The following is an 11,801-nucleotide window of genomic DNA, read 5'->3' on the forward strand; positions in this document are numbered from 1 at the left end:
AGAGGGGGTAGAGGGCTGCAGAATGTGTCTCCACCCTCCCCTCAGCCCATGCCTGTCGCCAGGGGTCAGCAGCTCAGCCCGCTCCTTCTTCACCCCTTGCCTGATCCCTGGCTGGCCCTAGGAGAACGGAGGGAACCTCCACCACCCATGAGTGAGAGGAAGGGCGGGAGAGTGGACTCCTGCTTCTGAGTCAGCCAAGTCCCCCCCCCCCCCCATCTGCCCCAGTTGACATTAGTGCTTTCATTAGCACCTCAGGGCTTGTGGCCCGACCTGGAAGAACAGGAACCCCGAGTGCTTGGGAGGCCCCAAGCCCCTGCAAGCAGCTCCCTGGGGCAGGGGACCCCACCTTGGGCCTGAGAGCTCTGGGTGCACCCTCTAGCTCTGCTGGTCCTTAGCCGTGTGACCTTGGGCAAAAGCCTGTCACCTCTCTGAGCTTTAATAGGTCCCAGCTTCCATTTACCGAGGAAGTGCTACCTGCCAGGCACTTACTGGGCAAGGCTTCTCTCTCGATAGGCATTATCTCATGGAAGCCTAGAACAGTCCTAGGGGGCGGGGGACAGCGCCCTTCCTTAACAGATGCGGCCAGCTGGGTGAAGTGAGTTAAGAGGTGAAGCTGGCCTGCCTTCCAGGAAAATCCAATCCCTCCTGTCTGCAATGGGTCCTTTAGTGTAGGTCCCCACCAGGTGGCATAGCAACCCCAGGTCGGTACTCAGGCCTGGCCTTCCTGAGCTCCCTGTTGCTTGCGCTAATGGCAGGTCACCTCATCCTCTCGTCTCCAGTGTCTGCTCTTGGTCCCAGGGGCATCACCACCAAGGCTAACCATGACCTCAGGGAACTCCTGGGCAATCAGGGAGCAGGGGAGGCAGCTCCCCGAAAGTCTCAAGAAACCAGGCCTGGCAGGCTTATGTACCTGACGTCCCCAGCTCTGTCCCCTGGTCGAACAGTCTCGGGAGCCCCGAGGGCCACCACCTTTCCCAGCACTGGGGCCCCGGGATCTGAGTGTTCTGTGGTTTCCCCATCCTGGAGGCTGTCACCTCCGCATTCCAGGCCCTGGGGGGTTGGCCAAGGCTTCGATCTTCAGTCCTGCTGGGAAGCCCTTCTTTCAGATCTCTGTGTTGATTCTTAAGTGGAGTGTGTGCCCGGGACTCCCAGTGGTGCTTCTTCTCTAACCTCCCTGCGACATTCCAACTGGGGTTAGGCCCTTCCCGCCTGGCACGGGGTGGCTGGGGGAGGGCAGCCAGGCTTCCTCATGACTCCTGACCTGCTGACTTCTCAAGTCTCCTGCAGGCTGGAGACCCCCCAGGGGCAGGCAGCAGGCCTTATCTCTTGGTGTCCTCCAGTACCACCCCAGTGGGTAACAGGGCAGGCCTGGGGCCGTGTTTACTGACTGCCTCTGCGAGGACCAGGCTCTCCAGGGCCCGTCTGCTGGAAAGGACAGGGCGGCAACCAGGGAGGGCAGGAGGGCTGGGAGGTTCCCGCCCCCACCCTGGGCGAGCGGGGCCTGGCAGCCCCATCCACTGGGGTCCACATGGATGGCAGGGCCAGGAGGGACCCCTGGGACAGCAGAAGCCTGGGGCGGCCACACACAGAGATCAGATGGAAGCAGACACTGGCCAAGGAATAGCCCAAAGCCCAAGTACGTAATCTGCAGAGCCCGGCGCAAAATGAAAAGGCAGGGCCTCTTTCTTAAAAACTATTCAGAATATCAGGATGGCAACAGCAGAGCACAAAATAAGGTGCAGGGGCCCTTCATGACGGCACGAGTCAGGCCTCCTGCCCGCACGGCTCTGCCCAGGGGTTCAGCCTACCCTGTGGGGGCCTGATAGAGACACGGTGCTCCGGACGGACAAGTGCACAACTCTGACAGCTGCCCAGGGGAGGGCCGGAGGCCGGGATCCCCTCTGTGAGGACACTCGATTCAGAAACACACATGGCACCAAAGAATGGCAGTGACGTTTTAAAAAAATTAAGTTTATAAATATTTTCTCCACTGTACAAAGTTTTCCCAGCCCTGCCCACCCCGTCACTGTTCACATTTCTCGCGTTTTTAAAATCCCAACTATATTTATTTTTTTTAAATCATAAAATATATTTTTTTCTTTGTTCATATTTAAAACTATTTACAAGGGCGCAGAGAGGCCAGGGCGGCCCGGCAGAGGTCAGGACGAGTCCGTGCAGGGGGACGGAGGGGGAGGGAAAAGATGGAAGTAGCTCCTCTCGGTGGCGGGCGAAGGGGGGTAGCTGTCCTCTGCCGACAGGTACTGGCTGTGGGGCGTCGGTGGCGGTGGGTAGGGGTCTGAGTCCGAGTTCAAGTCCAGGTAGTACTTGCTGGCCTTCCAGCGGTTGGCACTGTAGTCGCTGTCGCAAACATCGGTGCTGCAGGGCGTCGTGGGGGGCGCCATGCCGCGGACGATGTAGGGCCTAGAGGGGACACAGGCGAGTGGGGCCTCGGCTCAGGGGCCCCTCACTCGTGCGGTCTCTCGGAGCCACACGTCCCCACCTCACAAGTGGGCGTGCCGGCAGCCACACTCCAGGGCGGCCGAGGCCAGCCCCCCCGCAAGGACGGCAGCCCCGGGCCGCGGCTGCCTTCGGGGAGAACGTGGCCTCCAGGGCCGGCCTGGCTGGCCTTGGGCGACTGACTACCTAACCCCTCTAGACCTCAGTTGCTCATTGGTAAAACGAGGAGGATAAAACAGGACCCGGTTCCAAAGGGGCTCGTGAAGGTTAGATGCGATTCTGCATGGAAAGTGCGAGAAACAGTGCCGGACACGGGAAAGTGCTTGACAACCGTTCCCCATGGTATCGTTCCTATAAATATCGGGAGACCGGTGGGCCTGGAAGGGTGCCCTACTGAGTTAAGGCAATCTGACCCAGGACATGCCTCCCAGAGGTCTCCTGCACCCTAAGGTTCTGTGTGGGGCTGCCGTACGGCCTGAGCTGGGGGTGCGGCCATGGTATGTTTCAGAGCCCCAGGGGGCTCATCGAGGGCGAGGAGGGGGAGCCAGCACGGGGCACGTGGGGCTGAGACGGTGCAGCAGGAGGACAGGCCCCACAGGACCCTAGGGGGGGGGGCAGGAAGGGACCCCGACAGACAGTGTGGGAGGGAAGAAGTGGCACAAAAATCGGACATAAGGAGTAAAGCCGGGGGTGGACCGGAGACTGAGGGGTCTGGCCAGTGTGCATGTGACAGCCTGGGGACAGCCACCAACAAGGCCACTGGGGACACACTGGGGCGCTGAGGCACCGGGGGGACCACGGCAGGTCCCTGACTAGGGCAGTGACTCGGTAACAAGGGGCACCTCTCCTCTTCAGGCCCCAGAGTTCCTGAAATGGCCACCAGATGGCAGGCGACGCTCTGAGGCGCCTCTGCACCGGAGGGGGAGGGGGAGGGGGAAGGGGGAGGATGAGGACGAGGGGCCTCCATTCCCAAGCCCCTGCCTCCGCCTGCCCCTTCAGGTCGCTCCCGTGGGGTGAGGGGTCCAGTGCACCTGTGTGGCAGGCCCTGTAGGCTGAGAGCCCTGGGTCGAAGGTCACCTCAGGCCCCAACCCGGCCCCTGGACACAGGCCAGCACACCCAGATCCCTCTTCTCAACATTCTCAAGGTCCGCGCCCCCCGCCAGCCCCGACCCAGGGAGGCAGGGAATGCAACCCCAACTGGAGCAGACCTGCGGGTTTCCCTGTGGTGGGTGGGAAGAGAGGCCCCACGGTGGCAGGGGCCACACCAGCACTCATGTGACTTGGACCTGAGCCTTCCGGGACGGAGGCAGCAAGCGGTGGTCCTGCGGCTGGATTCAAACACAGGCACACCTTGGCCCCCCGTGCCTTGGCCTCCCTGGGCGGTGGGGGCCCCGGCCACGCCACAGTGGGAATCCCCTGGTGGCGTCATTCCAGGCCACGACTGCCTGGGCGTGTCCCCAGAGCTACTTCTAGATTCCAGAGCCTGCTCACAACACGGGATTTGGTTGGTTTCTGGACTCAACAGGCAGACCCGCTTCACTCCGTGGGGAGGCAAGCCGGGCACGGTCTGAGGGCGCAGGAGAGCCCACCAGCACCCTGGCCCTCTCTGCCAGGTCTTCTCACCGAGGAAATGGGGACAAGACCCCGCCTCTACCACAGGTTTGTCCAGAGGCCCAGACGGCCCCGGGTGTGCAGGGCTGTGGCAGGGACTTCGTACCTGTAGGGTCTCGCGGTGGTGGGAATGTTTGAAGAGTAGAACACGTCCACGTTGTACAAGGAGGGGTCCGTGGCGGGGGATGGTGGCGGGTTCAGGATCTGAGGAGAGCCAAGCAAGGGTTATGCGCTTCCGGTGGCGCCCCGCCCTCCTGATCAGGCGGACAGGTCTGCACGGGGCCCACCCGGCTATGTGGGCCCCACACTGTGGGGAACCAACAGCTGTCCTGTCACCCCTGCAGGTGGTCACAGTGAGAGGCAGCGGGGCCTGTGGCCCGAATACCCGCCCTGCGGCCCAGCAGGGACCCCAGGCCCGCACCCCGATGCGCAGCCGGGCTCTAAAGAGGTCCCTGGATGCCTGCACCCGCCCCATGCACTGCCCCCCAACACCCAGCAGCAGATGTCCCCGCAGGCCCTGGGGTGTACCCCGGTGCCAGTAGGCGCCTCATGACGCTTCTCTGGGACTTCTCTAACTCCCCTTTTGGACTGTGACTTCCCCATTTCTCCCCACATGGTGTGAAGACTAATTCCTACAAGACCCTCCTTATTCCTAACACTAAGGTGGCTCCGCATTCCGGCAGGAACCCCGACCACGAACAGGGGGCGCCACGCTGAGGGAGGGGCCCCAGCCCCTCCACGCAAACCAGGGGAAGGTGCCCCCTTCTCAGGGGATGTATTGCCCCAAGACTGTGATAATGAATACAGTGCATCCTCCAGAGCCAGGCAGCCCAGGGCCGGCCCCCCAGAGGGACAGAGGGACCCGGGGCCCCCGGTGACGCACGCAGGTCTGCATCTTCCCCGGCAGCTGCCACCGACAGCACCCCGCCATCACATGGCCCTTCTGGGCATGCGGGGCTCTTGTGGGGTCACAGCCGGACCCTGCTTCCGGAGCTCTCACAGCTGAATGGGAACATGGCTGGCACTGTGTGTCCTGAGGGACTGGAGGGCAGAAGAAAGGGCCCAGCCTTTCCTGACAGGCAGGTGTAGATGGGTCCTGATCACTCCCCAGCTGCGGCGTGCCCCCTGGTGACACATGGTGAGTAGCCTACAAGAAGTGCCCTTCGGGAAGTGGCAAGAGCCCCCAGTCCTTATTCTGGGGAAGGTCCTCTTCGGCCCAAATAGCCAGCCTGGGGATCGCTCAGGATTTGCCCCCAGAGTTGGGAGGGCACGATCCTGAGGGGGTGTCACTCAGAGGGGGGAGCAGAAACCAGGTGGGGAAGCCCAGCAGAAACGGCCTCCTAGAACCGCCCCTGCACCCCACGCCCCTGGGGTGCTGTTTCTTCTTCTGCCCATGAATCTGACTGGACCTGGTTTCCCTTCACCTCCACCTCCAAGGTGAGCTTTGGGATTCTGCCCAAATCCCTTGCTCTGCGGGTGGTCACTGCCCCTTCCCCCAGCGCTCGGTGCTCTGGCTGCTCTTCCCAAGTTTGGGGCGGGGGCAGCCCCTCAAGGACGCGGGCTCAGGAGAGCGCCCCCTTCTGGTCGGGCTGACATCGTGTGCGGAGTGTCAGACGCCCTCAGAAAGGCCGGCTTTTCCTTTAGCAGCAAAAAGCGGAGTTGGGCGAGGGGCTACCATTGCGTTTAGATGCCATCGTGTGGGTTCCAGAAAGTACGTATGAAACTACCGTGTATGATCCTAGAATGGTGGGTTTGTGTCACTGCATGCTGGTCCAGGCCCACAGAGTGCGCAACACCAACAGTGGACAGTGCTACCAGCTGTGGGCTTCGTGTGATTATGATGTGTCCGCGTGGGTTCGTCCCTGGTGCAGGACATCAGAGGTGACACTAAGGGAAGCTGTCCACGCGGGGGGCAGGAGGCATGGGTGGCCTCCCCAGCGGCGCCTGTGGCCCGAATACCCTCCTCTCAATTTTGCTGTGAACCTAAAGTTGCCCTTAAAAAAGTCTTAACAAAAAAAGCACCTTTGTAGAACTGGTGAAATCTGAATAGGGCCAAAAAATACCCTCTCAGTGTCCTACTCCTTCCATGGTGCTATTGCCCTAGACTGAACATGTGTGTCCCCCGTCAAGTCCTATGCCGAATCCTAACCCCTGATGTGATGGTATCGGGAGGTGGGGCCTCAGGGAGGTAACTCAGTCATGAGGGTGGAGCCCACATGACCCGGGTCAGTACCCTGATAACAGACCCCGTCTGCCCTGTGAGGAGGATGAGGCGGCCACCCGTGAACCAGGAACTGGGCCCCCACAAGACACCAAATCTGTCAGCGCCTTGCTCTTGGACTAGGCAGCCTCCCAAACTGTGAAAAACAGCTGTCTAAGCCCCACCCAGTCTGTGATGTCTTTGTTAGAGCAGCCGAGGACGACCAAGACGTTAGTCATGCGAGATGCTGCCTTTGGGGGGATCTGGGTGAAGGGTACGTGAGATCTCTCTGTATTCTTACAACCGCATGTGAATTGACAATGATCTCAAAATACAAAGTAAAGGCAGAAACACCCAGCCCTGGCGGGTAGGGCTTCCTGGAGACCCCCAAAGAAAGCACAGGAGGCAGTGTTCAGCTTAGAAGAGCACAGTGTTGCAGGAAGTCAGGTTTGTAAGGATTAAAAAGTATAGAACCATGTAATGTCAGACCCCAATGCTTGTCTACACAGATTCACGCTGGTGCATCGAGCTCACCCAGGTCCCTGGGGCTGTGCTCTTGGAAGTGTCCCCCCCCTCCAGCCAGCCTCGGGAGAAGTCCCCTGGCAGGAACGTGGTGGAAGTGGGGGGCACTGGGGGCTTCAGTGTTTCACCCTCTGTACGGTCATTTCTCTGTAGCATGTGGCTCAGCTAGGACCAGGCCCTCAGCCCACACGGCCTCCTTGGAGTGTTTCAGCCACAAAAGTCACCTGCGAGTGACAGTCCTTTGGAAAACAATCCAGCTATTTCCTGGGACCTAGCAGGGCCTTGGGAGAGAAAATATGATCTTGGCAGGGACGCTAAGGAGAAGGGCACCCAGGCCAGTGGATCGCCCTACCCATACCGGCCCTACAAGAGGCAGTCATAGACAGGGTGGGGCCTATGAGGAACGAAGGTGGTCACCAGGGCACTGAAATGTCCAACAGCAACCCTAGGAGGTGGGATTATGGGGGAGACTCCACCCCTGATATCTGTATGGGGTTTTCAGATTAGCCACAACGAATAAGGAGTATCCCTTCTACACAGAGAAAATGTCCCAAGAGAAAAACGAGAAGATGCACACGGGGAAGAAAGCAAACACTCCCACCCTTCTCTGTGGTGGTAGGACAGCTAACAATTCTAGGAATCCTGAGGTCACAGGAAGTGTCCCCTGGCCAGCCACTCATGGTGCAGAACCCCTGCTCCCACCCCCACTCACCGGCGGGTACAGGGTGGCCTTGGTGCTGGACGAGCTGCTGGACGAGGCCCCGGTGACATGGTTCCGGTCATAGAGGGGCACTCCGCCCCGGCCCCCCATCAGGCTCACAGAGCTCATCATGGACTTGCCACATGAGATGCCTGCCAGGGGGAGGGGGACAAGGTGGGTCAGGGACCAGGCCACCCACAGACACAGCACACGCTTCTTGGCTCCTGCTGCCCCTAAGACCCAGGCTCGGCGGTGGGGGGGGGGGGGGGGGGCGAGTCCTGTCCTGTCCCTGCCCCCACCGGCCCCTCTGCCCACCCCCAGCGTGCGTCTCACTCACTCACCCCACACCCTGCCCCGGCGACTCACCCCACCTCTGCCCAGGGCCCTGGCCCACGGCAGTGTCTTACCTGTGAAGGGACCGTGCTGTGAGCTGCCCGGGGCTATGAAATTGAGGGGCACATGGGGGGTCCCACTGACGTACTCATGCGGGAAGGGCCCGTTGGCCCCCGCGTAGCGCTGACACACCACGCGCTGGCAGACAAAGTAGACCCCGCCCATGACAAAGAGGGACAGGATGATGCCGATGACCGGCCCGATGGCGCTGCTGTGGGCCGGGCTGTCGTCGGAGGGCGGCTTGGTGATCTCTGTCAGAGAACGGACAGGGAGAGAGGGCGGACATTAACCGTGAAGGCTCGGGCCCTCCTGCAGGGGTGGAGCCCGCGTGCCCCGGAGGGGCCGGTTCAGCACAGCGCCCAGCGGTGGCGGCGGGGAGGGGGGAGGGAGACGCTGGGGTGCTGGGGCGCCAGGCTCATCTCAGTGCCACCGACATGCTGCCCGCCCCCCGCCGGCCTGCCTGGAGCACCCTCCTCTCTCCTCCTCGCTCCCCCCTTCCTCTCTCGTCCCGCTCCCCACCTGGCTGGCTAAGCTCTACCTACTTTCCAACAATCCCTCAACAGCAACCCCCTACAGCAGCCTCCGATCCGTCTGCGTCTGGGGCTCTCCGTGGAGGCTGAAAGCGTGTGCGCTGGAGGTCCTGTGAGTCACGGGCCCCAGGCAGCTGGGCCTGGGGGCTGCAGGCCTGTCTAGCGGGGGACATCACCCACGTACAGGGGCTACGCTGGGCCGACAACACACCCAGGGCTGGAGGCATGCGCTGAGCCCCACATGCCGGCCCGGCACAGAGGCCCGACGTGAGGGTGGCGTGAGGGGCGGAGTGTGACAAAGCCTGGGCATGGGGGCTCTGCCAAAGCTGCAAAGCCAGAGCCCACTCAGGGCTGCAAGGTGCCCAGGAGTCTTTCTGGGGTCCCTGCCAGTGCAACGGCCAGGTGGGGGGACTCCTGGGGCTGGCTCTGCTGTCAAAGCCTCAGCAGGGGGCGGGGGGGCCACGGAGGCTCTAAACTCAACTTTGACAAAGGGACATTCACTTGCTCATCAGGCTGGCCCAAGGATTCCAAAGGCAACCCACTATGTCCCTCCTGCCAGCCAAAACCCAAAGGGAAGGAGGAAAGTGCTGGTTCGGGCGACAGGACCAGACTACGGATGAACGTCACCCCTGACAGGGGAACCAGCGTCACGCCAGAGGCTGGAGACACCGTCAGACTGACACCTGCCCAGCCAGTGGGCGGGGGCTCAGATCCCCGGTTGCCCCCATCTCTGTCCTCTGGCCCCAAGTTACTCACTTTCTTGAGATGGTAACCGAGGTGCCTCACCTGGCTTCATGTGAGGGTACAAAAGTGTTTGGGGACCCCTCCTCCTTCCCCGCTCACAACACCTCTCTCCTGCAATCAGCTCTCAGCCTAGGTACCTCTACAGTAAGTGGAGAGCCCGTGTCCCCAGACATGTGCGCACATTCCCACTTCCTGTCTGGGGCTCCAGCTCCCTTCCTGTCACAGCCTTTCAAGAGCCACCACCTCCAGGGAGCCCTCCCTGACTGCCCTGGCCTCACATCCCGTGGCCCCCGTATCCCCGACTATACAGGCCGCATCACTCAAGAGGCGTGGAGCATGTGTGTGCATGTGGACTCTGCACCTCCTCAGCCAGAGAACAGGCGGCCGGGGGAAGGGCCACCCCGACCCCATCAGAGTGGTCTCGCGGCCTGAGAGATGCTGCTGCGTGACGTCCTAGTGGGCAGAAGCGCCCCTCTCAGGCCCCGTCCGCCGCAGGTCCGCAGGGCGCCTGTCTCTGGCACAGCCAGAAATACCCCAGGGCCCACAGCCCCCGTCCCCCTCTCAGCTCAGCCTCACCACTGCCTCTTCTTCCCGGAAGGCTTCCCTGCCTGCCTGCCCCCAAGGCCCAGTACTCCCAACCTTCTGGCCTCTTCGTTCGGCCCCCAGCATATTTCTCCTCCTAGTCCCGACACTGGCCCGGGGTGAACCCTCGACGGGGAGCTGGCTCACCGCACAGGAGCTCATCGGAGCCGTCGATGCAGTCGGGGAAGGAATCACACTGCTGCTTGATGAGGACGCACTGGCCGCTGGCACAGCGGAACTGGTTGGGCAGGCAGACCGCTGCAAGGAGGAGTCTCGCGTTCAGAGGGGCTACGGGGTGTGATGCGGCCAGGTGCGCTACGTGCCCCACCGCTAAGACCCAGCAAGAAGGTCTGGGTTCCAAATGCAGAGCAGACAAATGGGACCCTTTCGAGGATGGGGTCAGGGAGTGGTCACAGCAAATCCAGTCTCCACCCTCCCTCGATGACCCCTGTTCCGAGGCCTGCGTGATGCTGGGGTAGGGATGGCAGGGAAGAGACCTTGGTGAGCCCTGGGAAGTATTTATCAGGCTCCTACCACAGGTCAGGCCCAGGCAGGGCCAGGACTAACACAGCCTCTGCCCCAAGGCTCGCCTGAGTTACCGGGAGGTGAGAGCCAACTAGAGGAATGACCTAGAATGGGTGGGGCAGGGGACAGGTGCTATCTCAGCAGAGCTCCCCGGGTGGAGGATCAGGAAGGAGGAGCAGAGCTCAACCAGGAAGGCAGAGGCAGCTCACAGCCTCTTGGACTAGGAAGAAGAAGGCTGGGTACGGCCTGCCGTCTCTGTCTCCCTCCGTGCTCCAGAATGTGGACCTGGAAGGAGCTACAGCTCTTCGAGGAAGGCACTGCCCGGGGGGCTCAGCCAGCGCCCACCCCCAGACCTTGCTATTTAAGCTCCCCACCTGCCCTGCCCTGCCCCGAGTGTCCCTCCCTGGGAACCAGAGACGAGGGGACCCTGTCCTTGCAGTGAGCGGGACAATCTGTTGGCAACGAAGCAGGGGAGGAGGCTTCTGAAAGAGAAGGTAAAACCCTTCTCAAAGGCTTGCTTTCAGTGCTGTACTTTGCACGAGGATAAACGTTTACAGACGACGAGGTGGGGGAATGGCTCCTAGTCTGGGCTCCCGCCATCCTCTGAGACTGTCGCCAAAACACGTGTCCTAGGGCAAGGGTGTATGGTGGGACTCCGCAAACTCTTCTGTAAAGGGCCAGGTAATAGGTATTTAAGCTTCAAGGGCCATAGGTCTCTATTGTAAGGACTTAACTCTGCTGTTTTAGGGCAAGACCAGCCACGGACAATACGTAAACAAAGGAGCCTGGCTGTATTCCAATAAAACTTTATGAAAATTGGTGGCACTCCAGATCTGGCACTCGGGCTGCAGTCTGCCCATCCCCAGTCTACCACCTCCCTCAAAATCTCAAGGGTCCGTAAGCGGGAAAGACTTCACGACTACAGCTTTATAGAAACGGCTGAGGAAGTGGCCCCCCACCCCCAGGCCCTCATCTTCCACAAGATGGATGGCTGCTCATCACAAATGGGGACAGTGGATGGTGACCAATGAGCACGTGAGTTATCTAAGAACAGCATCCAGCCGGCTATGGGGGAGGCAGTTAGAGCAGCCCACTAAACTCAGTCATGGGGCCCTGGTGCTGACGATATGCGGCAGGAAACAACCAAGCACGTCCTTTATAAAAGGAAAATTCAGAGGATGCGCACAGATAGATGTTTTGCTGTCAGGTCTAAAGGAAGATCCTGCTGGTCAGAGTGGACTGGGGATGACTAAGGAAATCCTTTTGTCATTTTTGGCTCAGTGGGGTGCTAAAACCACCCAGGAGTAAGCGTCATTCCACAGACTGCTCTGTGGAGGACAGCACTGCCTTTCGGGACAGGGATTAATCAGAGCGTGCACCGCGGAAATCCAGCTGACTACTGGGCTTTGCCTTGGGTTTTTGTGAAACTCTTGACCCAATGAAGGAAGGCAAAATAGGCTCCTACAGTCTGCTTTCAAGCCAAACTGCATGGCAGGACAGGGTGGATGGCAAGGTTTTCCTCAGCGGGCCTAAAGGT

The 11,801-nt window shown here is 60.7% G+C and overlaps 1 protein-coding gene across 1 annotated transcript in view; it reads right to left on the minus strand.

Moving 5' to 3' along the window:
• Positions 1-1,971: 1,971 nt before the first annotated feature.
• LRP5 (LDL receptor related protein 5) overlaps positions 1,972-11,801 on the minus strand; it is a 96,795-nt gene continuing 86,965 nt past the window's right edge. Inside the window, 5 exon segments of the mRNA XM_081797651.1 lie at positions 1,972-2,421; positions 4,175-4,272; positions 7,503-7,642; positions 7,898-8,134; positions 9,887-9,997. Coding sequence (XP_081653777.1) covers positions 2,160-2,421; positions 4,175-4,272; positions 7,503-7,642; positions 7,898-8,134; positions 9,887-9,997 — 848 coding nt within the window. The 3' untranslated portion in view covers positions 1,972-2,159.

This window comes from Leptonychotes weddellii, chromosome 11 (genome assembly GCF_054177405.1).
Source record: "Leptonychotes weddellii isolate Sample4059 chromosome 11, ASM5417740v2, whole genome shotgun sequence".
NCBI classification, from domain to species: Eukaryota; Metazoa; Chordata; class Mammalia; order Carnivora; family Phocidae; genus Leptonychotes; species Leptonychotes weddellii.